Source organism: Cornus florida, unplaced genomic scaffold, assembly GCF_030987335.1.
Source record: "Cornus florida cultivar Cherokee Brave unplaced genomic scaffold, ASM3098733v1 CherokeeBrave_3.0.0_Hap2_Chr09, whole genome shotgun sequence".
Classification (NCBI taxonomy): Eukaryota; Viridiplantae; Streptophyta; class Magnoliopsida; order Cornales; family Cornaceae; genus Cornus; species Cornus florida.
This window is the reverse complement of record NW_026775579.1, coordinates 2,932,576-2,959,349: the sequence shown is the minus strand read 5'-3', so window position 1 is coordinate 2,959,349 and position 26,774 is coordinate 2,932,576. Positions and strand designations below refer to the sequence as shown.

The window sequence follows — 26,774 nt, the reverse complement described above, 5'->3', positions numbered from 1 at the left end:
ACCCACTGAACCCAAAAAATCAATAAACTCATCAATGGATGCACACATTTCCCCAAAACCCAACTAAAAAGAGAGCTAATAATATGAAACTTCAAGGCCCCTAAGGAAGATTCCTCCCCTTCAAAAGATCTTCTATTCTGCTCCTTCCATAAGCACAACCAGACACAAAGGGGAACCCACCAACACTCACGGGCGTGGGCTCCCACACTACAGCCTCGCCAAGCGTCAATCAAACCCCTTGAGGATCGAGGCATAACCCAATGGACGCCGAAAATGCCAAAGATAAGGCTCCAATAGTCATGAGCTACAGGACGGTGATCCACAGACTCCCCACTCCTCTTGCACAAACAATACCAATTGATTGTAATCTGTCTTCTCTTTCTCAAATTATCCAGGGTTAAAATCTTGCCCCAAGCAATAGTCCAGACAAAGAAGGCCACTTTAAGGGGAGCCTTGGAACGCCATACCGTTTTCCAAGGAAAATTAGAACCATGAAAATCAAATAGACAACTGAATAAGGAACGAACCTCGAACCTCCTTTGAGAGGAAGTCACCCAAACCAGAGAGTCCGTGCCACTACCATCTATCTCCTGTCCGTAAAACAGCTCCAACAAACCTGCAACCTCCTTTAACTCCCAATCTTGAAAGGAACGCTGAAAACGAACATCCCATGCAAGCCTACCGTTATCGAGCCGATAACAGTTGGTCACTAAAGTATGTCTATCCAAGGCAATTCGGAAAAGTCTGGGAAAGGAATGAGCCAACGGGCGATCACCACACCATAAATCCTCCCAGAACCGTACTCCCCTGCCATCCCGTACTCTAAATCTAATATGTTTAGAAAATTCTTCCCACACCTCTAGCGAATCTGACCGGATGTGAGGACCAACCGCCTCTTTCCTCCTCGTAGCGACACACAACCACCTTCCTCGAAAGACGATGGCGCTCATTACCAAATCTCCACAACCACTTTCCCAAAAGAGCCTTGTTGAAAAGGGCCAACCTCCTAATACCCAGACCTCCTAATGGAATTGGCCTGCACACTTGATCCCAACGAACAAGATGATACTTGAACTCGTCCCCCCGTCCACCCCAAAGGTAGTTCCGTTGAAGTCTTTCAATCCTTTCAACCACTGAGACGGGAATTTGAAAAAGGGATAGAAAGTAAGTAGGTAGACTCGACAGTGTACTCTACAAAAGAGTAACCTTCCCACCTTTCGAAAGGTACTGCTTCTTCCAACTAGCCAGTCTTCTTTCAAATCTCTCAATCATAGGATCCAACCTCCCACTCTCCTTGACGGAGCACTCAATGGGAAATCCAAATAGGAGATAGGAAAAGAGCCCACCCCACACCCAAGAATTGCAGCAAGAGATGCGGTATCCTAAACCTCCCCTATAAGGACAAATATGCTCTTTCCTACATTAATTTTCAACCCAGAAAATACCTGAAAACAAACCAGGGCACACCTCAAATATCTCAGCTAGGCTACATTAGCATCACAGAAAACCAATGTATCATCTGCAAACAGTAAATGAGAGATCTCCATCTAACCCGAGTCTTTACCGACCCTAAAGCCCTTGATAATTCCCTTCCCAGCAACCTACTGAGAGCCTCTATAATAATAAGGAATAAAAACGAAGATAGAGGATCACCTTGTGTCAAACCCCGAGAGCTACCAAAAAAATCGGTAATAGATCCGTTCACCAGAACAGAGAATCTAACTGAGGAAATACAAGCCTCAATCCACCCCCTCCATCTCTCTCCAAAACCCAACCTCCCTAGCAGATACAGCAGAAAGCTCCAACTGACATGATCATACGCCTTCTCGATATCAAGCTTGCATAAAACTCCCGGTTCACCACTTCTCTGCCTAGAATCCACACACTCACTGGCAATAAGAACAGAGTCAAGAATTTGTCGACTACCAACAAAAGCGTTATGAGACTAAAATAACCCCATCTAGCACCGCCCTCATTCTCAAAGTAAGGACTTTAGCAATAAGCTTATAAATACACCCCACAAGACTTATTGGTCTAAAATCCTTAACATCAGAAGCTCCATCCTTCTTAGGGATGAGGGTAATGAAAGAAGCGTTCAACGAATTCTCAGCCGCTCGTGAGAATAGAACTCCTGAAAAGTGCCCATTACCTCACTCCTAACCACTTCCCAGTTCTCCAACAAAAATCTCATAGTAAACCCGTCCGGTTTCGGAGACTTATCACCATTGCAGCTCTTCAACGCCCCAAACACTTCCTCCTCAAATAAAGGAATCTCTAGCCCATCCCTCTCCAACACGGAGATTGAATCAAAATGAAGGCCACCGAGCCTGGGTCTCCAACCAACAGTCTCCGAGTAGAGCCTCTGCTAGTAGGAAACAATCCCCCTATACACATCCTCCTCCCTACACATCTCCACTCCATCCGCATAGATCCTTCTGATATGGTTGCACCTCCTATGGGCATTAGCGAGCCTATGAAAGAATTTCGTATTGCGTTCTCCCTCTTTGAGCCATAAAGCCAGGGATTTCTGCCGCCATGAAATGATGTGTGAAGACTGAAATGATTCTATATTCAAGGGTATTTTAGTGATCTTCATCAGTAAGGGTTAAAAGGTAAATTGACACAATGATGCACTCACAAATTAGGGTACCTGCCTCACATAATTAGGGTTTCAAAATGTTCATGATTTAAATTGATTTTGTGATGGAGAACGGGATATGGCCCAAGAGCTTGAAGTGCATGTGTTTCGCTTTTGCTATTAAAGATGTAGGTAAGATAGATAGATTTAGAGATTTGTCCTTTTATTATTATATTATTATTTTATTCATGTTTTAATTTTAAAATTATTTGAAGATTATAAATATTATAGTTGCACCTTCTCTAACAACTTAAGCTTTTAGAGTAAATGGTGGTTAACATGCTATCAGAGCCAAAGTCTCGAGTTCAAATCTCATGCCTAGATCTACGAGAGGCTTGACGGACACCTAGAGAGGGGGTTGGGTGGGAGCCTGTGTTACCTGGACTCGGCATATTAGCCCAGGGTGTCCGTGTTGACACGATACAATACGGACACCGACTCGGGATATGGGTCGGACACCCTTTCGCGACATCGGACACGGCTGATGAAGACTTGCTCATAGAAGATTGTATCGTGGATGCTTGTTAGGGATTTGAACTTTTTTTCAAGCCTTTATGTTAGATCGGATATGTTCTGTAAGTTCGTGGTGGCGGCTGGTTCGAAGATAGGGCTTTTGGAAAGTTGAAGATGATGGTTTCTTCACGCGCAGCTGTAGCAGATTTTCTGTTTCTGGTGGAGAGTATATTCACGCTCTGTAGACTTTTCATATCCTTGGCAGACTAATGGTGTTTGTTGCTGCCAGCTGTATCCATTCTTATTATCATATGCATGTTATATGTGGACTACAACCGTGGGTTATAGCTGTAACCCACATCCATTGTGCACACATTAATACATTGGGCTTGGGCTATTATTTGGGCTGTGCTATTATTTGGACATTAAATTGTAAGTGTGTCTTAATAATATAATCCATTGGGCTGGGCTATTATTTGGACATTAAATTGTAAGAGACGAGTGTTTTAATAATATAATCCATTGGGCCGGGCTATTATTTGGACATTAAATTGTAAGGGTGTTTCAATTATATAATGCATTGAACTGGGCTATTATTTGGGCTTTCTGTTGTAAGTTATTTTCTTATTTTCTTTTTGGTTTGAGGTAAAACGGTAAAAGATAATGTGGTTGCTAAAAGAGAAAAAAAGACTTAATAAAAAATATAAATTGAACTGGTGCAAACTAGAGGTATACAAGTGACAAGAGTACTATTTCCTTTACAACATATATGAAGTGTCCAAGTACCCGTGTCCGAGTTTTGGACACTTTTATTTCGTGTCCCCGTGTCTAATAATTTGATACATAAAAGGATCGGACCTCTAGACACATACCCGTGTCCGGGTAACATAGGTGGGAGCACATGCTCGAGGGTTCTGGAGGATGGCGCCTTTGTGTCTTTGGTGGTGTTTGTGGAGGGAGCAACATAGAAGATCCTTTGAAGGAGAGGAATCTTCCATCACTGTTCTGAAATCTTCTGTTATTAGCTCTCTTTGCTTTTGGGGTTCGGGTAGACTATGCTTTTCTGCTGAGGAGACTATTGATTTTTTGGCTTCCTTGGGGCCTTTGGGTACCCAGGTTTTTTGTGATTTGTTAGTAGTGCGTTCCCCGTTTGAATGCTTTTTTAATGAATTATTTATTTATAAAAAAAAAAAACCCCATCGTCAACCAAATTTAAATTGAAAAACACGTGTTGGACTAAAAAGAAGGCCACACGTGAGGGGGCATGTTGAAGGATATAAATATTAAAATTGCACCCTCTCTAGTAGCTTAAGTTTTTAGAGTAGGTGGTTAACGTGTTGGAAAATGTTATTTTTTGAGAATATCATTATAGGAGTTAAATCACTCCTTGACAGAATATCGTTTTTTTCCCCTAAATGGTGGAAAAATTATATAAATATAAACAATATGGTACAATAGAGAGAGAGACGGCATACCCTCCCACAAAAAACACAAAAGCCCTAAACTAGGCTAAAGAAAACAAGGGCATACCCTTGTAAAAGACATTAAGAAATAATATCTTGGAGGCATACTCCCAAAATATCCAAAACTTTCCAAAGAATACATTTCACTAGTTCCCTTGGGTCTCTACTCTTTGAATTTTGTATCCTATCATTTCTTTCACACCATAAGACGTACAAAGTAGCAGAGAAGACCATTTTAGACAATTTATTCCTGCTGCTCTTTGTAGAAAGGTGTTGAGTAAATTGCTGGGCCAACCCCAAAATTGTATAAGTGTGCTGCAAATCCCAGTGACAAATCTCTGATAAACCATACAAAACCTGCCTTCCAAAATCAGTGTCACAAAACAGATGATCAATAGCTTTGGAGATGGGTTATTTCCTGTCATCACGGGGAGGGTGATGGAGGGTGGCAGTCTGGGAGTTGAGAGGGCCGGCAGGTATGGGTTCTTGGAAGTTGATCCAAAGGGGCTGGGATGAGTTTTCAAAACGTATTCGGTTCAAAGTTAGGAGTGGAAGGAATGTCAGGTTCTGGGAGGACGGATGGTGTGGGGATTTAACTTTGGCTCACAGGTTTCCTCGGCTTTTCTGGATTGCTGTGAATAGGGATGCTGTGGTTGCTGACCTTTATCGACTCGATAATGGGAGGGTGACTTGGGATGTGCAGTTTCATAGACAGTTTAATGATTGGGAAATCTTGGAGCTTACGGACTTCCTAGCCTTGATTTATTGCCAGGTGGTGACTGGGGTGGGCAGGGATGAGATGCTGTGGAAGGGCACATCCAAAGGGATATTTGATGTTAGGTCCTTCTATTGTGATCTAATGGAGCATTCTGGCCCCACTTTCCCTTGGAAAGCTGTCTGGAGGATGAAAGCTCCATTGAAAGTGGCATTTTTTTTTCTTTCCGTGGACTGCTGCCCTGGGAAGTATCCTCATTCTTGACAACCTTAAAAGGAGGCGTCACATTACGGTCAACTGGTGCTACATGTGTAAGAAGTCGGGTGAATCTGTGAACCATCTTCTCCTTCATTGCTCGGTGGCAAGGGATGTTTGGTCTATGTTCTTGGCGGCTTTTGGTTTTCCTTTGGTTTTTCCTTTTTCCACCGTGGATATGTTAGAGACTTGGAAAGGCTGTATAATGGAGAGCCGAGTCAGAGATGCTTGGAGTGCTACTCTGCTTTGTATTTGGTGGGGTCTGTGGCGTGAGAGGAATAGGAAATCCTTTGAGGGAGAGGAGTCTCCCATCTGGCTTCTTAAATTCAATATTCTATCTACTTTATTCTTTTGGGTTAATGGGAGGGATTGTAACTCTATAGATTGTCTTTTGGACTTTGTGGACAACTTAATGTTTTAGTGTCGCCTTGGTCTGCTTTGTTTCCTCTGGGAGCGATCCCCTTTTGAGCGCCTTTCTTCAATATAATCTTACTTGCTAAAGAAATTCCTTTATGCTGCAAATAAGTAGTGGTTATGACAGCATGGTTTAAAACCATAACTGTTTGGATAGACCACCTCGGTCTACCACCATTCCAGCATATACCATACCAGAAGACCTCTTGTCTCTTCACTCTGAATGCCTCCCAAGCTGCCTTGAATGTGAAAGGTTTTGATTGCCACAGCAAGTTATCTAAATACCCATGGATTTTGAAGCCCTGTAGATACTGAAATACACACTGAGTACTGGGATCAAATCTAGTAGCATCCCACTGCTGGGCTACCATGAATTCACTCTAAGTGATCAGTTTATTTCTGCTAATGCATCTAACACTTCTGTGCTGGAACTTGTTTGTCAGAAATTGATTGTCACACCATGGATCAATAAACAATTTAATATCCTGTTCATTGGCCACCCTAAACCTGCAGTTCATCCAGTGTTATTAAAAGCGCGCCTGGGCGCGCGCCTAGGCACAAGGCGCCTACAGGCGCACCTTATGCGCCTCATGCTAGCCCAGGCGCAACGACCTTCACTAGGCGCGCGCCTGGGCTGTGCCTTGGATAGTTTAAGAGGTGCGCTTAGGCGCGCTTCATATATTCTATGCTCCTTCATATATTTGTTTGATGTATTACGTGTACTTTGCGTTTGCTTGTTTACTTTATATTATTATATATATAGTTACAGCTTTTGGAAATTGAAAGAGTACAAAATGGAAACTTAAAGTACAAAAAGAAAAGTTGTCTTCTTGTGACTTGGCAACCCAATGTCTCCCAACAGTCAACAAAACAAATCAGTCAAGAGCAAAGGCTGCAGCAGAAATAAAGACGTGTGGGAGTGGGAAAGAGAAAGAGAAGAGAGAGAAGAGAGAAAGAAAGAGAAGAGAAGAGAAGAGAAGAGAAGTGGAGAGGGCTACCAGTCCGTCCGGCCAGGAATCACCGAATCAAATTAACAGGTCAGTTTTGTTTTTTTGTTTTTTTTTTTCCTTCTCCAGTTCTCCTCTTCTCTCTCTCTCTTCATTTGCTCTAATCTCAATATCTCGCCCTTTTTTTTTTTTTTATTCTCTTTTTTTCTTCTTCTTCTCTATTTCTCTGATTTTCTTCTTTCTTTTTCTGGGTCTCTATCAAATTAACAGGTCAGTTTTGTTTGTTTTTTTTTTTTTCCTTCTCCAGTTCTCCTCTTCTCTCTCTTTCTTCATTTGCTCTAATCTCTATATCTCGCCCCCTTTTTTTTTTTTTTTTTTGATTCTCTTTTTTTCTTCTTCTTCTTCTCTATTTCTCTGATTTTCTTCTTTCTTTTTCTGGGTCTCTAGTAGACTGGTATATATATTATTTTTTCAGGTCTCTTATTTTTTTTCTTCTATCTTTTTCTCCGTCTCTGTGTTTTTTTTTTTTCTTCTTTCTTTTTCTTCGTCTCTGTTTCTGTTCTTTTGGGTCTCTTTTTTTCTTCCTCCTCTCTATATATCTGGTTTTGTGTTTTTTTAGCTCTTTCTTTTTCTGGGTCTTTTTTTTTTCTTCTATCTTTTTCTCCGTCTCTGTTTTTGTTCTTGCGGGATTCTGTTTTTTTTTCTTCTTTCTTTTTCTTCATCTACTCCTCTCCCGTGTCTTGCTATATATATATATATATATATATATATATATATATATATTTTTTTTTTTTTTTTGTTCTCTCTGGCCTATATTTTTTTTTTCTCGTTGTATTTTTTTCCATCATTTTCAACTTCTTGGTGTATAGCTGTAAATCTGTGTGCTCTTCATCATCATCAGTCTTCAGCAAACATAGTTTGCGGTGCTATATTACCCGTAGGAGAATCAGTACACCACCTCACCCTTTAATAAAGAAATACCGAACAGAATAAGACTTTTTAAAATTATTATTTTTTTGTTGTCTATTGCATCTTAATTGTTGTAAAATTTCAGATTCTGTTTTTGTTCTCTCTAGCCTTCATTTTTTTTTTCCTTCATCTACTCCACCATATTTTCTTTCTTTTTTTCTTTTTTTTTTTCTCTGACTTTTTCTTCCAATAATCTCTCTCTCTCATTTTTTTCTCCCTTCTTCTTTGAAGGCTGTCTGTCTCCTTTTTTTTTTTTTTTTTTTTTGTTGTTGTTGTGTTCTGCTGAATTTTGCTACATGGATTATTTAAATTTTGAATGCATCTTTCTGAATGGTGTTTGCTGAAAGTGTGAATGTTGTTTGCTGAATTTAACTTGGTCCATCACTCTATTGACTCCATTCTATTTCTCATTATAAATACTAAATAGATAGGAAAAAATGTCAAAGGATCCAGCTTGGAATTATTGTCACCTGCAAAACCCACAAGATTGGAATGCAACAACATGTAATTTTTGTGAAAAAGTTATGAAAGGGGGTATTTACAGGGCTAAGCAACACATTGTAGGAGGACATAGAAATGTACAAGCATGTAAAAAATGCCCTGAACATGTGAAAGAGGAGATTAGAGAATACATGAGCAAAAGAAAGAAGAAAAGGAATACACAAATTTGTTGCCTGATTTTGATGACATGGATGATCAAGATGAGGATGATGTTGCAATTATTGATGTTAAGGGTAAAAGAGTGGCAAGTGGAACTGGAAGTAATAATATTCAATCAAAAAAGCAGAAGCAGAAAGGTCCTATTGATTTGTACTTCACCCCTCCTCCGGAAGTGGCTGTGCAAAATAGAAAAAATGACAAGGGTAAGCAAACAACAATTGACAGTGCTTGCAAGAAAGAACTTAGAAACCGAGCATGCCAACGGTTTGCAAGATGGATGTATGATGCCGGGATATCATTCAATGCCCTTAATTATGATAGTTTTGCGCCAGTTGTTGAAGCTATTGGCCAACATGGTCCAGGAATGAAACCTCCGTCTTATCATGAGGTGAGAGTTCCCCTCCTCAAGAAAGAACTGGAGCATACAGACAATTTAATGCGGGATTATAAGGAGTAATGGGCAAAATACGGATGCACAATTATGGCAGATGGATGGGAGGATAAAAGACAGAGGTGTTTGATTAATTTTTTGGTGAATTGTCCTAAAGGGACAATGTTCATTCAATCTGTCGATGCTTCCTCTTATTCAAAGACCGGTGAAAAAATGTTCGACTTGCTTAACAAGTTCGTGTAGCAAATTGGAGCAACAAATGTGGTTCAAGTAGTCACTGATAGTGCATCTTCTAATGTTGTGGCAGGTATAGATGTCAATATGTACTTGATGTGAAAATTTTAGGTTTATTGCTTCTAGCCTTCTATTAATCCAAATTTTCTTTCTTTACAATAAGGAGAATGTTGGAGGGAAGGCACCGACATTTGTATTGGTCACCTTGTGCTGAACATTGTGTGGACCTGATGTTGGAGGACATTGCTAAGATCCCAAATATAATGATGACCATAAAGAGAGCTATAATGTTAAATGGTTATATTTATAACCGTTCGGGTTTGTTAAACATGATGAGGCGTTATACTGGACATAAAGAGTTGCTTAGACCTGCAACGACTCGATTTGCCACTTCATTTATCACGTTATCAAGCATCCATCGTCAAAAGGATTGCTTGAGGAAGATGTTCACTTCACAAGAATGGACCTCCAGTAAATGGGCGAAAGAGATACAAGGGAAAAATGTAGCACATATTGTGTTGATGCCTTCATTTTGGACAAGCATTGTGTACTCTCTCAAAGTAGCAAGCCCTCTTGTTCGTGTACTTAAGTTGGTTGATGGTGAGAGAAGGCCTCCAATGGGATATATTTATGAGGCTATGGAAAGGGCTAAAGAAGCGATAGCTAAAGCTTTTGGTGGGAATAAGGAGAAGTATAAGGACATCTTTGAGATCATTGATAGAAGGTGGAATATCCAACTCCATCGCCCTTTGCATGCAGCTGGGCATTTCTTAAACCCAGAATATTTTTATAGCAATCCAAATATTGAGCAAGATGAAGAGGTGATGGGTGGTTTATATCAATGCATAGAAAGATTGGTTTCAACCACTGAAGTGCAAGATAAAATTTCTTTGGAGTTGAGTAGATATATGAAAGCTGATGGTCTATTTGGCTCTTCAATTGCTATTAGACAAAGAAAGTCAAGGGCACCAGGTAAACAACTCAATTAATCATTTTTTAGTATATTTGAATTTTAATTTTGTTAATTTTTTACTAATAATATGTAAATAACAGCCGATTGGTGGTCCGCATATGGTTCTACAACTCCTAATTTGCAAAAATTTGCTATTAAAGTGCTTAGCCTCACATGTAGCGCATCTGGGTGTGAACGAAATTGGAGTGTATTTGAACATGTAAGTTTGTAGTGTTAGTAATTCAATGATAAAAAATTATATTATAAATAGTTATACACTTATTAATTATTTGAATTAATGCAGCTTCATAGCAAGAAGAGGAATCGGCTAACTCAATGTCGATTGAATGATTTGGTTTTCATCAAGTATAATAGAGCACTAAAACGACGATATGATATGCGTGATAGGATCGATCCCATCCTTTTAAATGATATAGATGATAGCAATGAGTGGTTGGTTGGAATAATGGATGAACATGTAGATGCCGAAAATGAGTTGGTGTTTGAAGATGACTCTTTGACATGGGGTGCAGTTGCTAGAGCTACCGGGGCTGGAGAGTCCAGCCATAATTTAAGATTAAGATCAGCTCCAAGGGCTTCACTACGAATCATAGATGATGATGAGGCAAACTCTGAGGATACAGAAGAGGAAGAAGATGCTGAGGGTTACAAATCTTTTGATGGGGACGATGATGAGACTATGTTGTTTGGTGAAGAGGATGATATTTAGGTCCCTTAAGATTGTTTGGTAACTTTGGTTTCAGGAGTCCTTGTCAAAACTCAAAACTGAAACTGATATTTTGTTGCTTGGTTTATAGATTTGGTAGGCTACTAAGTATTGACTATGATACTTTATAGATTTGGTAGGCTACTAAGTATCTTTTGATGGATCTGTTTTGGAGTCAAATGATAGCTTTTGCTTAAGACATCAAGTATAAATTTATAATATATGGTTAATTGGTTTATGTTTTGGTTTTTTTGAATATTTCTTATGAATAAATAGCTTTATTAGTTTAATTGTTCTATTTTTCTAGTTGCTTTATTGGTTTAATTGTGATATATTTAGACTAATTTAGTGTTTTTATTATTGGATGTTCATTGTTTAATTGTGTTATTTTTGTTAAGAATTATTGTTTTAAAATTTTACTTGTCCGCCTCACATCACTCAGGCTCGCGCCTCGCCGTGCGCCTTGCACCAAGGCTCCAAGGGACCTTTAGCGCCTCGGTGCGCCTTGGGCTTTTAATAACAGTGAGTTCATTTTAACAACATCCCTTACAGAGATGATGCTCTTCCAAATTGCAGAATAGGATTGCTGATGCACAACATGCCAAAAAGATGCGGCCTTCAAATAGCAATTCTTATACCATGCCACCCAGATTCTATCTTTAGATATCAAAAAATACGAAGCAAGGACACATTTGGAAGCTTTATCCAAATCAACAAGCCTCCTGAATCCAAAACCACCTCCTTGTTTTGGGGCAGGGCAGCCAACCTTTTCCAGTTGATGAGTGAATCATGGAAGTGATTTTAGGAATGTTTTCTATATCATATTTATCACTTGTTTGTATTCTTTCACCTGTAAATAGAGGTGATCATTGTATATAAAGATTAAGAGAGAACATAATGAAAGTAATAGCCCTTTGGGCTTTTTGTGCCGTGGATGTAGGCCATAGTGGCTGAATCACATAATATCTTTGTGTTATTGTTTTATTTCTCTATTCACTTATATTTTATTATTTACAACATGGTATTAGAGGCTAATTTCTCTCTTCTCTAGTGCTGGAACTGTCCATTTATTATTATTGTCATGTTCTAATTTTAGGATATTTTAGTAATTTAGTATTTGAGTTTTTGTCAAATGAGGACGACTAGTTGTAATAGAAGAGAATAAATATAAAAAGAAAAAGGAGAGAAATGAGAGTATCGTGTAAAGGCTTGAATGAGATGAATCACTCATTCACAACTCTATTATTTATAGATAAAAATAGCACATACTTATATTACAAGAAAGGAAATAAAATAAAATCTAAATCAAATCACAACATATTCTATGACATATTCTATAGCATAATCAAATCTCCACTAATACGGTAAGTCATTCCATAAATCGTGGCTATTATATCTGGTAACGCTCCCCCTCAAGTTGGTGCGTGGATATCTAAAACACCTAACTTGGACAATGCATTCTCAAACACAATCTTGCTGATGCCCTTTATAAGAATGTTTGCAAGCTGCTGAGAGCTTGTGACAAATGTAGTGCAAATTTGGCCAGAGATGATCTTCTCTCGAATGAAGTGATGGTCCACCTCTGTGTGCTTAGTCCTGTCATGCTGGACGGGATTTGCTGCTATGCTAATGGTAGATTCGTCGTAGTAAAGTGAGAATGGAAAGTCTGTCATTAAGGTTTTCAGCCATACTAACTCACATAGCCCAAGAGTCGTAGCCCTATGCTTGGCCTCTGCGCTAGATCGAGAGATAACATCGTGCTTCTTACTGCGCCAAGTAACCAAATTGTCACTAATAGTGGTATAATAACCCGAAGTTGACCTCCTATTTGAAACTGATCCTGCATAATCAACATCTGTCCAAGCCTCAACACATAAGTAACCATGTTTGGCAAACAAAATATCACCGCCAGACACCCTTTTAAGCAGCGAAGGATTCGAATAGCTGCATCAAGGTGAGTGGTACGAGGAGAGTGCATGAATTAGCTCACGACACTCACGGCATAAGCAATGTCTGGTAGAGTTATGGATAAATAGATGAGCTTCCCAACAAGTCGATATTGACCAACATCCGACAATAACTCCCTCTCGAATCAACTAACCGATGATTCTGCTTAATCTGAGTATCAGCAGGATGAGCGCCAAGCCGACTAGAAGCAGAAAGCAAGTCAAGAACATACTTGCGTTGAGATGAAAGTACCAGCCTTGGAGCGAGCCACCTTAGTGCCCAAGATGTACCGAATGGGACCAAGATCCATAATCTCAAACTGATGGCCAAGATAGCTCTTAACCTCAGTAATTTCGGCAGTATCATCTTCGGTAAGAACAATATCATCGACATACACAATGAGAGCAATTGTCTTATCGCCCGCTTAAATGACGTAAGAACAAGGTATGATTAGCTGCACTCTGATGGAAACCAAACTTGAGCATGGCAGTGCCAAAGCGATCAGACCAAGCTCGAGGAGACTGATTGAGGCCATACAGGGAAAGATGAAGACGATAGACCATAGCGGAATGAGTAGGATAACGAAAGCCCGGAGGGGGAACCATATTCACCTCCTCTTGCAAATCACCATTGAGAAAGGCATTCTTGACATCTAACTGTAATAGAGGCTAAGATCGAATCGCAGCAACGGAAAATAATACGCGAATGGTATTCATCTTTGCAATAGGGCAAAAGTTTCCTGATAATCTATGCCATAAGTCTGAGCATAACCCTTGGCAACCAACCGGGCCTTGTAACCCATCTGGATTATGCTTAACTGTAAACACCCAACGACAACCCACAGCCTTTTGTCCAATAGGAAGTGGAATCATATCCCAAGTCTGATTTTTCTCAAGGGCTTGTAGTACTTTTGTCATAGCATCACACCATTGAGGTTGTGCTAGTGCATCTGCAACAATAGAAGAAAGAGGAACCGAGACAACAGAAACAAGAAAACTCTGATAGGAGGGTGAGAGAGCACAATCAGAAACATAATTAGAAATAGGGTAAGTATAATAGCGTTTACCCTTCCGAAGAGCAATGGGGCGATCATTAAGCGAAACAATAGCTTGAGAAGGCGGAGCTGGTGCCGAAGGAACAAGGCAGAAACTTGTACCTGTTGTCTCCGACTATAAACCTGTGGAAAAGGAACAATTTTCCCTGCTGGAGGGGTATCACGCGAAGGAATAATAGAAGATGAAACAAGTAAAGGTAGAGGAGTTGAAGACGGAAGAAGGTGATCATCAGTTGTATTCAATGGGAACCATTCACTTTGAGAACCATCTGAACCACTATAGTATGGTGTATGCTCAAAGAAAGAAACATCCATGGATATAAACCGCCGACGACTGGGAGGATGGTAACACCTATAACCTTTTTGAGAGTGAAAATAGCCCAAAAACACACACTTCAAAGCCTTGGGGTCAAGCTTTGTACGAGTCTGCCCTAACTGTTGAACAAAGCACACACACCGAAGACTTGCAGAGGAATTAAAAAAAGAGTTGAATTGGGATGTAAGATTGAGAGTGGGGCTGCAAAGTTAAGAACCCTAGAAGGAGTTCTATTAATAATATAGACAGCTGTACGAACTGCATTTCCCTAAAATGATTGGGGAACATTCATGCCAATGCAGATTGCTTTGGCTAAGTCGAGGATGTGGCGATTCTTTCTCTCAGAACGGCCATTCTGGTGAGGGGTTTTAACATTAGACATCTGTTGCTCGATCCCAAATTTTGTACATAACAGCTGTACCTCCCCATAAGTGTACTCCGTAGTCAGATCTGAATTTTTTAATGGTACAACCATATTGAGCCTGAACTATTGTCATAAAATTTTTAAAAATGGTGTACACCTCATTTTTGGTTTGCTTAAGATAAACCCATGTAACACGACTATGATCATCAATGAACAAAAAATATTGAAATCCAAGGCTAGAAGTAACTGGGCAAGGGCCCCACACATCTGAATGAACAAGATCAAAAGGTGTTAAAGCAGATTTATTACTACTAGCAGGATAATTGTAACGAACATGTTTAGCCAGATGACGATAATAGTAGAAATATAATATATAGAAGAAAAATGAAAGAATTGTGTAAAGGCTTGAATGAGATTTATAATATGTAAAGGCTTGAATGAGATGAATCACTCATTCACAACTCTAGTATTTATAGATAAAAAGAGAGCACATTGTCACGAAGTGATTCCTAAGACGCTTGGAGGATGGAAGACACGCATGCTGGTTGGCAAAGAGCAGAGTTTGACTGGGAATGGTTCCAGGGAAGGGGCGTGCAGGAGCACAGGATGGTACCTCTTCAGAGTTCAGGCAGGTCGACTCGGTTCAGTTCGAGGTGCTTGTCGCTGGTCGTGGACTTGACTATGAAGAAGGGAGTTGGCCATCCCTGCACAAACTGGTCGGGAGCTGGAGCCGTTCCCCTGACGAGGCCATGGCAGGCCGAAACCAGTCAGCATGTATCCTTGGGAGGGCAGGTCGTGGTGGCTGACCAGGGCGCTTGCGCGAGCTGAAGCAACGCCTTGGTGCCGCACGGGCCGTGCCGCTGCGCCAAATCTCTAGGCCCGTGACAACATGCTCATATTACAAGAAAGGAAACCAAATGAAATCTAAATCAAATCACAGCATGTTATAAAGCATATTATATGGCATATTCTCTATCATAATCAAATCTCTGCTAATATGGTAACTCATTCCATAAATCGTGGTTATCATATTTGCTAACAATAACTCTGATACTGACACGTTGCAAAATAAGGAAGGAAACAAATGTTTTAAATAACCGAAAGAAATATGTCCTAAACGCATATGCCAACGCATAAGCTGAGCTTTATTAGATGAAGCAGAATTAGATAATGTAACTGAATGTTTGAGGTGACAAATGAGCATCCAACAGGTATAGGCCATCCACTTCACGCCCACTGGCAATCGTCCCTTTCGACACCAGATCTTGAAAAATACAGTGAGAGGGAAAGAACGTTACACTACAATTTAATTGTTTAATAACGCTACTAACAGAAATGAGATTTATTGTCAACTGTGGAACATGAAGTGTGCCTGACAAAGTTAATGAAGGAGTAACTGATATGTGACCCTTCCCAGCAATCTTCATGGAGAGCCATCCGCAAGGCGTACCTTGCGATGCCAGAGCAGATACTATAAGATTAGAAGAATGAGGATATACCAGTCATATTGTCTGAAGCACCAGAATCAATGATCTATGGTGTCGAAAATGTAGATACGCTATGTGCAGACGCTATAGTACCTAAGTGGGTATAAGTGGAGGTTGGCTCATTTGATTGAAGAATTGTTTGAACTTGTCCAAATCAGCCTAAGTCAAGCTAATTGTGGCAGAAGATGTAGAGGCAGAGTTGTAAGGAGTTGACAACGAGACTTCAAATTTATAAAAGCAGAAATCGATCACGTGGGAAGATTAGGGATTGAAGCAACCATGACGATTCAAAGACCGAAGCGCATTAATGAGGCTAAGCCGTTCACGTTCTCTCACGCCGACACATCCAACCACGACCCGTGTCGCCATCATTAATCGTTAATCCCGCCCTAATTATTATGGCTAAATTAAAGGGGCAGATGAAAGGGTGGGAAACGTCAGTGGACTTGAGCCGGGCCAGATCCAACCCAACGCACCCGACCAACCAGGCTCCTTTTCAACCCTAAGGCCCAAAGGTCAAGCCCAATATGTGCAGATTCCAAGATAGCAAGACCGAGCCTCCATTTGGGTCCGGATCGCCCCACAAATGGAAGAGGCCCATCAACCTCCGACTTAGAGGGAAAATATAGGAAATTAGGGAAAAATGCAGACTTCTATAAATAGAAGTTTGAGAGGAACAAAGAGGCAGGTTGTTTGGAGTGTAAGAGAATTATTTCCTAATATAGAAGAACGTTTTCTTGCATTTTCAACTGTGTTCTAATCTTAGTAGTTAATATATTCAAATTGTTAATAGTATGATATTGACAATAACCATTTCGTTATTGTATTTTGAAAAACTGGCATTTGCTTTCTGTCATGAATATAGGCTGTTTACAGCCTGTAATTAATTAGGAAAGTTGACTATTCTGCTACATGTAATCTGCTAGCTTGATTATAGGAATATTCTGATGCATAAAATCTGCTAGCTTGATTATAGGATTGTGATTAGCTTAATTTCTGATAATTGGCTAAATTAATGTACTGATTGTATGTCTTGGGTTCCTATATAAACCCACATGTACTCACATCTAAGAGATGTACAAGAAATCTTCTATTCTATTTTCTTGCTCTTATTTATAACATGGTATCAGAGCAAAAATGCTCCTGAGACACAATTCCCGTCTTCCTCTTCTTCACCCAGTCTCCACCATTTATCTCTATTGTTCTCACATCAAAAGTCTGGTGCCTTCTAAGAATTCTAGTTTGTTATTTTATTTTTATTTTTTATTTTTACGGCCAGAGTTATATTTAGTTTTACGTTTTTAGAGTCACAAAATGCTTTTGTTAGAGGACTGCAAATCTTGGATTCCGTTCTTATCGCAGGGGAATGTGTCGACTATAGGTTGAAGAGTGGAGTTCCTGGCGTCTTATGCAAACTTGACATCGAGAAAGTCTTTGATCACATTAATTGGAAGTTTCTTCTTTACTTGCTTCGGAGGATGGGGTTTGGAGATAGGTGGATAAAATGGATTGAATCTTATATCTCGTCCGTTATGTTCTCTGTGCTTGTGAACGGATCTCCTGCTGGTTTTTTTGCGAGTTTGCGCGGTTTGAGGCAAGGAGATTCCTTATCATCTTTTTTATTCCTTATTGTTATGGAAGGATTGAGTAGATTAATGAAGAGAGCGGAGGATCTGGGTTACATCAGGGGTTCACAGTCGGTAGAGATGTTGCTCATCAGATTGAGATTTCCCATTTGTTGTTTACGGACGTTACCTTGGTTTTTTGTGATGCTGATGTCTCCCCAACTCAGATACTTGAGGTGCATTCTTACTTGTTTCCAAGCGGTGTCCGGACTTAAAATCAATGTTGGAAAGATTGTGCTCCTCTCAGTGGGGGATGTTCCAGATATTTTCTCCTTAGCTGCAGTTCTTGGGTGTGGAGTGGGTGCTTTTCCACTTCCTTATCTGGGATTGCCTCAGGAGAGTGGGGAGTTGAGATTCGGTGATTAACAGGTATGAAAAAAGATTAACAGGATGAAAAAAATAGTATCTTTCGAAGGGGGGGAAGGTCACTCTTATTAAGAGTACCCTCTCGTCCCTTCACACATATTTCTTTTCTCTATTTTAAATCCCGTGCTTTGTTGCTGAACGGATCGAAAAAATTCAGAGAGACTTTCTTTGGGGTGGAAGACGAGAGGAGTTCAAGTATCATCTTGTTAATTGGGAACAAGTTTGCAAACCTTTGAAATTAGGCAGTTTAGGTGTTCGGAAGCTGGTCCCTTTCAGTAGAGCTTTATTGGTAAAGTGGTTATGGAGGTTCGGTAAAGAGCGTCATAAACAGTGGAGAAGAGTTGTCTCGTGTCGTTTTGGGGAGGAGAGTGGGGGTTGGTCCTCTCGTCCTGTTTCTGTCACAGGAGGCGTTGGCGTTTGGAAATTCATTAGGAAGGGTTGGGATGTGTTTTCCACCCATATTAGATTCAAGGTGCGTAATGGTAGGTATGTTCGATTTTGGGAAGACTTATGGGGTGGTGATCAGTTGTTGTCTCTTTCCTTTCCTTGTCTCTTCAGTATTGCCGAGAATAAGCATGCTTCGTAGTTGACTATTATCAACTTGATAGCGGGGGAGTTTCGTGGGATGTGCGTTTTAGGCGTTCTTTTCAGGATTGGGAGATGGCAAAAGCATGCGTCTTTTTGGATTTATTGTACAGACAGAAGGATGTTGGCAGAGGTTGTGATGACTTTATGTGGATACCCTCCACTTATGGTAGATATGGAGTACGATCCATGCTCTTGTGTTTGTATAATTTCGCTGGCAAGATTTCCCATCGAAGTCTATTTGGCGCTCTAAAGCTCCTCCTCGAGTCGCATTCTTTGTTTGGGCTGTTACCTGGGAAAATATTTTGACATTGGATAATCTGCGAAAGAGAGGCAATACCATTGTTAACTGGTGTTGCCTATGTAAAACAGACGGTGAGTTTGTGGATCACATTCTTATGCATTGTCCTGTGGCGTATGATTATTGGAATCTCATATTTAGTATTTTTGGCGTTCAGTGGGTAATGCCTAAGCATTCTATTCAATTAAATAACGCATGGAGAAGATGCCCTATTAAAGGTCATGTACGTGATTTTTGGAGGATCATCCCACACTGTGTTTGGTGGTGTATTTGGAGAGAGAGAAATAACATAAATTTTGAAGGAAATGAATCGTCTCTAGCAAACTTAAAATCTCATATTCTTCGTTCTCTTTTCTGTTATGTAAGAGGTAGCGCTTGATCCTCGATTGATGATTTATTTGATCTATTGGACTCTGATGGTCCTTAGGTCTTCGTTTTTTGTGTATTAGGGACGCATTCCCTTTTTGAACGCTTTTCTAAAAATTTTACTTATAAAAAAAAAATATATATATTATTTGTTTTGTTATTTAAAAAAAAAAAGGAAAAAAAAAAAAAAAATACAACTTCATCGACTCTATGGTATAGCATAGCCTTGCTTAGAACGAATCCTGTTGTTGATCTCCTTGCTTGGATCCTATTCTTTGTTCTTTGGTTCCATGACCAATATCAAACTCAAGGGTCCCAATTACCTTCATTTGGCCTGAGCTGTCCAAGTTACTTTGAAAGCTCGAGGGAAGTTCTCTTAAGTCAACCAAACCTATTGATGCCAAATTGGTTGATGCTTGGGAACAAGAAGATGCCCAAATTATGACTTAGTTATGGAATAATATGGAGCCTGAGGTCTTCAACAATGTCTCTTTTCTTGAAACCTCTAAAGAGATTTGGGATGACCTGAAGGAGATGTATTCGTCTGAGCAAAACATCTCTCGGATTCATCAGCTTTATGAGGATCTTTTTTCCACTATACAAGGAGATCGCTCTGTTGAAGATTACTACTCCACCTTGAAAGGTATGTGGGAGGAATTGAATGTGTATTAGCCATTGACTACTGAAATGGAGACTCAAAAACGATACAGGGAAGAATTTCGCGTGGCAAAATTTCTTTTTGGACTTTGACCCGAATTTGCTCCTGTTAGTTCTCAAATTCTCGTTGGTACACTTTTGCCATTTGCTAGTGAGGCCTATAATCGTGTTCGGCGGGCCAACCTATATGCTCCAGAAAAAGCCGATCGCTCTGCCCTTGCAGCTCCCATTGGGCGCTCTGATAATTTCCATAATGGTCGTGGGGGACATGTTTCGAATAAAGGTCGAAATTTTCAAGGTAGTCACAGTGGCCTCAAGAAATGTACTCATTGTAATCGCACCAATCGTACTGTTGACAAATGTTGGAAACTCCATGGCAAGCCCGTAGGGGCTAGTCATGCTGCTGTTGAGGGGGAGATCTCCACTTCTGCTGATGAAGAGACTGTAGCTCTTTCGAAAGTAGAGTATAACTCACTGATGGCGCGCACTCATGTTTCATCTACCTCAACCGCCACCTTGGGTGCTTCAGGTAACACTTGCCTCCATTCCTCATCCAATTAGCCATGGATTATTGATTCTTGAGCCTCTGATCAGATGACTTGTAATCCCTCTGTTCTTTCTAATCTTTCAATCACTCCCTCTCCTTCATTTGTTACATTTGCTAATTGTTCTAAATCTCTAGTTCAAGGGGTTGGCATAGTTACCACCCCTCGTCTAACTTTCTCTTCTGTTTTATACCTACCTCAATTTCCTTTTAATTTATTATCTGTTCATAGAATTACCTTTGCTTTTAATCGTTCCATCACCTTTTATCCTTCTTATTGTGTTTTTTAGGATCTAAAGACGAAGAGGACGATTGGTGGGGGATATGAAAAGGATGGTCTCTACTACTTCCAACCCTTTCCCACATCAACTTCCTCTGCCTTTTATACCATGACTTCTCCATATCAGTGGCACTGTAGACTTGGACATCCATTAACTACCAATCTGCGTCTTTTAGCCCCTTCTACCTTCGTTTTCTACTTTTAATTGCGAAATGTGTGAGCTCAGTAAACATCATCGAGCCACTTTTAAATGTTGACTTGATGGTCCTTGTTTACATCTTTTTGAGTTGGTTCACTCTAATGTTTGGGGTCTAGCTAGAACAACTGGTTTGTCTGGTGCACGCTATTTCATTTCTTATATTGATGATCATTCCCATTTGACTTGGTTATATGTTCTTAAAGATCGCTCTCAAGTGTTTGATGCATTTAAATCATTTTATGCTGAAATCACTAATCAATTTAATGCGAAGTTGCTCATTCTTCGTACTGATAATGCTCGAGTAAAAAGTTCATAGCTTTTAGCATTTCTTTGAGTCAAGGGGTATCACTCATCAAATCTCATGTGTTGATACACCTAAACAAAATGTAGTTGCTGAACGAAAGAATGGTTCAATCCTTGCTGTTGCCCGTGCACTCATGCTTTAAATGAATGTGCCTTAACATCTTTGGGGGGATGCTGTTCTCACAGCAGTATACCTTTTAAATAGAATGCCATCTTGGGTTCTTAAAGGGAAATCACCTTTTAAAATGTTCTTCCCTAATAAAGATCATTTCTGTCTCCCTCCAAAGGTATTTGGATGTATTTGCTTTGTCCATAATTTAAATCCTAAACATGATAAACTTACCCTCTTGCACACAAATGTATATTTCTTGGTTATTATTGTACTCAAAAAGCGTACCGATGCTATAGTCCTACATTAAAACATTTTGTATGTGCTGATGTGACTTTCTTTGAAAATGTTCCCTATTACTATACAGAGGGTTGTCAACTGCGAGAGCCTTTACTCCAAGAGTTTGTTCGGCCCCTACCTATTCTTTCCGTCCCATCATATCCTAATAGGCTCATCCCTTCATATCTTAAGGTCTATGTTCATAAACGTTAGTGGTCTTTTCATTGCCCATCTGAACCAATTATAGCACCAGTAGCACCATCCTCAAATCCTCCATTTCTCTCCTCGGTGCCTGCGGATCCTACTCCTCCATCTAGTCCCGACATTCCCATTGCCATTCGTAAAGGTAAAAGGTCTTGTATTAAGCACCCTTTCTCTAATTTTGTATCTTATGATCATTTATCTCCTTCATTTAAGGCTTTAACAATATCCTTATCTTCTGTCTCTGTTCCTAAGACATATAAGGAGGCCCTCTCCCATCCTGGTTGGCGAAAAATAATGGAGGATGAAATGCATGCTTTGCACTTGAATAATACTTGGATGCTTGTTCCTAAGCCCGCAGGTGCACACATTGTTGGTTGGTGACGGATTTTCACAATGAAGCAAAATCCAAATGGTACTGTTGACAGGTTCAAAGCTCATCTTGTTGCTAAGGGCTTTACTCAAACCTATGGTCTTGATTACACTGAAACTTTTTCTCCTGTGGCCAAGCTAAACTCAATTCGTATTATTATCTCTCTTGCCGCAAATCTTGGTTGGCCCCTTAATCAACTTGATGTTAAGAATGCCTTCTTGCATAAAGATTTGAGTGAGACGGTGTACATGGCTCAACCGCCTAGGTTTGAGTCCAAGGGGGAGTGTGTTTGTCATCTTCAGAAATTTATTTATGGACTCAAATAGTCTCCTTGAGCATGGTTTGACAAATTCAGCAAAGTTGTGGTTACTCATGGAATGACTAGATGTCAGGTTGATCACTCTATGTTCTTTACGAAGACAAAACATGGTATTGTGATATTGGTCATCTATGTGGATGACATTGTGATTACTGGAAGTGACGGTAAGGGCATTCAGACTTTGATTGGTCATCTTGGTCCAAACTTTGTTACTAAAGATTTGGGCAAGCTTCGTTATTTTCTTCGTATTGAAGTTGCGAGATCAAAGAAAGGCGTTTATTTGTCTCAACGAAAATATGTTCTTGCTATTTTGAGAGGTATAGGTCATCTTGGAGCTAAACCTGTTGCTACACCTATGGAGGCTAATCAGAAATTGATGTCTGGTGTTGGTGACTTTGTTGATGATGACTAGTAGGTAAGCTGATTTACCTGACTATCACTCGACCAGATATTTCATATGCAATTAGTGTGGTGAATCAATTCATGACCAACCCATGGGTTCCTCACATAAATGCAGTTGTACACATTCTAAAGTACCTTAAAGGTGCTCAAGGCCATGGTCTTCTTTACCAATCTTCAGGAAATCTTCGACATCTTCGCATTGAAGGGTATACTGATGCAGACTGGGCATGTTCTCCCTCATATAGAAGATCAACTATGGGTTATTGTACTTTTATTGGGGGTAATCTTGTGACTTGGAGAAGTAAGAAGCAATTAGTTGTTGCTCGAGAGGCTAAATACCGTGCAATGGCTCACACAACTTGTGAGCTAACTTGGTTGAGAAGCCTTCTACAAGAGTTTGGAATCTCAGTGCAAGATCCAACTCCTCTCTACTGTGACAACTAGGCCGCCATTCATATTGCTGGCAATCCAGTTTTTCATGAACGGACAAAGCACATTGAAGTGGATTGTCATTTCATTCGTTCTAAGGTGGCTTCAAATGAGATTGTGACTCCTTTTGTGCCCTCTTGCAATCAGCTAGCTGACATCTTCACTAAAGCTCTTCCAAAGAATGCATTCGACTTTATTTGCAGCAAGCCGGGAGTTGTTGATATCTACTCTCCAAATTGAGGGGGAGTGTCATGAATATAAGCTGTTTACAGCCTGTAATTAAATAGGAAAGTTGACTATTCTGCTACATGTAATCTGCTAGCTTGATTATAGGAATATTCTGATGCATAAAATCTGCTAGCTTGATTATAGGATTTTGATTAGCTTAATTTCTGATAATTGGCTAAATTAATGTACTGATTGTTTGTCTTGGGTTCCTATATAAACCCACATGTACTCACATCTAAGAGATGTACAAGAAATCTTCTCTTCTATTTTCTTGCTCTTATTTACAACACTTCCTATTTCTAGATTTGTGATTTTTTTCTTCTTCTTCTTTTGACAAGATTCTATTGTTATATTTCATTTGGTTTAATTTTATTCTCTGCTTGATTTGGTGTAACTGATTATGAAAAACGTAGACTGACATGAAATGACTTAGTTCTTTCCTCTGAATGATGATGTGGACACGCGACAACCCGAAACAAAAGCAATTATGAGTTGGTTGAGAGAGAGACATTTCACTGCATCTGCCAGTCTGCATGGGGTAATACTCTCAGATACTCTTGCTATGAATTTTAATGTGTAAGCATACTTCCAGTCATATTATGTTGTTGATTTTTATTAATGCATCCTTTTGGCTCTTGTTTAACTTTAAAAATTATGGAACCATAGTTACATGAGAATTTTACTTCACTGTGAATCAAAATTTTGAGACTGGTTAGGAGCCTTTGGTATATTTCAACAAAAACTGTTTCCAGGGCACCATGTTAAGATGTGGAGGTGCTTAGTTTGAGTTGTCCTCCTTTGCGTTATACCTATGATTTAACCTGGTGATTACCTAATAAATGTGGAATTGGAGGGCTGTATGTATTTGGGAGGATTAGTCAGGTGCTCAAATATCTCTTATTAGCAAAACAATAATAAACTTCTCCTTGTGCATGCCTCTCTCTATTCCCCACAAACCCTGTTAGAATCAGTAATTATGGTATAAATAGGTTGTGCGGATTTTACAGCTCACTAGATGGGGAGAAGACTTGTATTACAGCTGTAATGTATATTCTGCTAGCTAATATCCCTGATTTATAGGGATTGTATTCTAGGAGTCAATATTCCAGATTTGTCGGCTGTTGTTTGCCTATATATTTTTTCCCTGTACGTTGCTAAATAAATATAATATTCCCATTATTTCACATGGTATCAGAGCTAAATGCTCTCTGGGAATCCGTGTAAATTTGTGGCCTGCATTGCCGCATATAAGGTTTCTGGAAAAAGGTTCTAGTTATTTTATTTTTCTGGCCAAAATTGCCATTTTCTTTTCTTCTTCTGGTTCTGTTTTTTCCGTCCTGCTTTGTCATTTTTTCCAGAACCATTTTTTCCTTTTCAAATTAGTCTTCTTGAGCCCAGATTTCTTTCCACTTCTGTCCAAAATCATGAGTAAGGTTTCTGAATCTATCAATCAGCAAGTCTCTAATGAAGTCATCAACACTGCAGTAGGAGAGTTGCAAAATATTCAACGAGGTTTCTGTCTCAATGGAAAAAACTATTTGAAGTGGTCTCATTTTGTTCAAACCTTCTTGAAAGGGAAGGGCAAATAGAGTCATCTTCTTGGGACGGGACCAAAACCGGATGATCTGAAGTTCACTGCTTGGGATGAAGAAGACTCGACGGTGATGTCCTGGTTATGGAATTCAATGATGCCAGGAGTCAGCGATACTTGCATGTTTTTGACAACAACAAAGGAGATTTGGGAGTCCTGCAGGTATACCTATTCTAAAGTCCGAGATGCTGCACAAATCTATGAGATTAAGACAAAATCTCATCTACCAAACAATGTAACTGCTCGGTCATTGAATATGCTCAGACTTTACAAAACTTATGGCAAAAATTGGATCATTATCAGTGTATTGAGAAGAAGGGCAGCGGTGATGCTGCCCTTCTTAACATTTATATGGAAAAAGAGAGAATTTACACCTTGCTTGCCGGATTGAACGTTGAGTTCGATCCTGTCCGAGTGCAAGTGTTAGGAAAGGAAGAAATTCCTTCACTCAATGAAACAATTGCAATAATTCGTGGATAAGAAGGACGAAGAGGAGTTATGATGGAGCCTCAATTGGCAAATGGTTCAGCCTTGGTTACAAAAGCTGCAAATCTGAGAGCTCTGAAACCAGACCAGCAGCAATCGAATGCCTATTCCAGTGGAGTAGGAAGAAATAATTGGCTGTCAGAAGGATCAAGAGCAGGTAATAAAGACTCTTTATGGTGTACCTACTGTAAGAAGCCGCGACACAGCAGGGAGAAGTGCTAGAAACTCCATGGTTAGCCCTAAAATACTCTAAATACTTCTTGGACAGCAAAGAGTAATTAAGGAGGAGGGCAAGGACAGGCACATTTTACCTTGGCACAATTAGGAGGAGGAGGAAAATTCTCTCAAGAGCGATCTGAGTTCAATAGAGAAGAGATTGAGAAGCTGCGATAATTTTTGGGGACATTAGAGAAACCTACGAGTGGTGCATGTACTTGTTCCTTGGCTTTTTCAGGTAACTCTCAGCCCTATGCACTTAATGTGTCGATCTCAAAAGGAACTTGGGTAGTAGTGGATTCCGGGGCTATGGATCATATGACCCAATCATCTCATGGGGTTGTCTCTTACCGTCCTTGTCCTAGTAATAAGAAAATTACTACTGCTGATGGAACACTGGTTACAGATGCTGGTCGAGGGGATATAGTTATAAATCAGAACTTTGTTTTAAAAAATATTCTGCATGTGCCGAAATTGTCAACCAATCTAGTTGCAATTCACAAGCTTACAAAGGATTTGAACTGTATGGTAACCTTTTCTTCTGCACTTCGTAAATTTCAGGACCAAAGCATGGGGACGATGATTGGACTTGCTGGGGAGAGGAATGGGCTATACTTTCTTCAGGAACCCGATGGGAAAAACAGCACTAAGGATCCTATTCCGTTGTCTCTGCTTTTTGAGTCTTCTCTTTCTAATAAAAATAAGATATGGTTATATCATCTTCGTCTTGGTCATCCTTCTTTCAGTGTTCTTAAAATAATGTTCCCTGGTTTGTTTAAAGGATTTGATTTGGGTATGTTTCATTGTTATGTTTGTGAACTTGCAAAACATAAACGTGTTTCTTTTCCAATAAGTAATACAAGATCTTCAATACCTTTTACTTTAATTCACAGTGATGTTTGGGGACGTCTACAGTTCATAATATCTCT

The 26,774-nt window shown here is 39.8% G+C and overlaps 1 protein-coding gene across 4 annotated transcripts in view; it reads left to right on the top strand.

Annotated features, from left to right (window-relative positions):
- The window catches only part of LOC132273456 (carboxypeptidase SOL1), a 115,004-nt gene that overhangs the window by 29,419 nt on the left and 58,811 nt on the right, over window positions 1–26,774 (top strand). For 3 of the 4 annotated variants that reach the window (XM_059774414.1, XM_059774418.1, XM_059774417.1), the window contains one exon: window positions 23,986–24,090. The exons of the other annotated variant lie outside the window; for it this stretch is intronic. In XM_059774414.1, coding sequence (XP_059630397.1) covers window positions 23,986–24,090 — 105 coding nt within the window. The remainder of the gene's footprint in view (window positions 1–23,985; window positions 24,091–26,774) is intronic. 4 annotated transcript variants of the gene reach the window in all.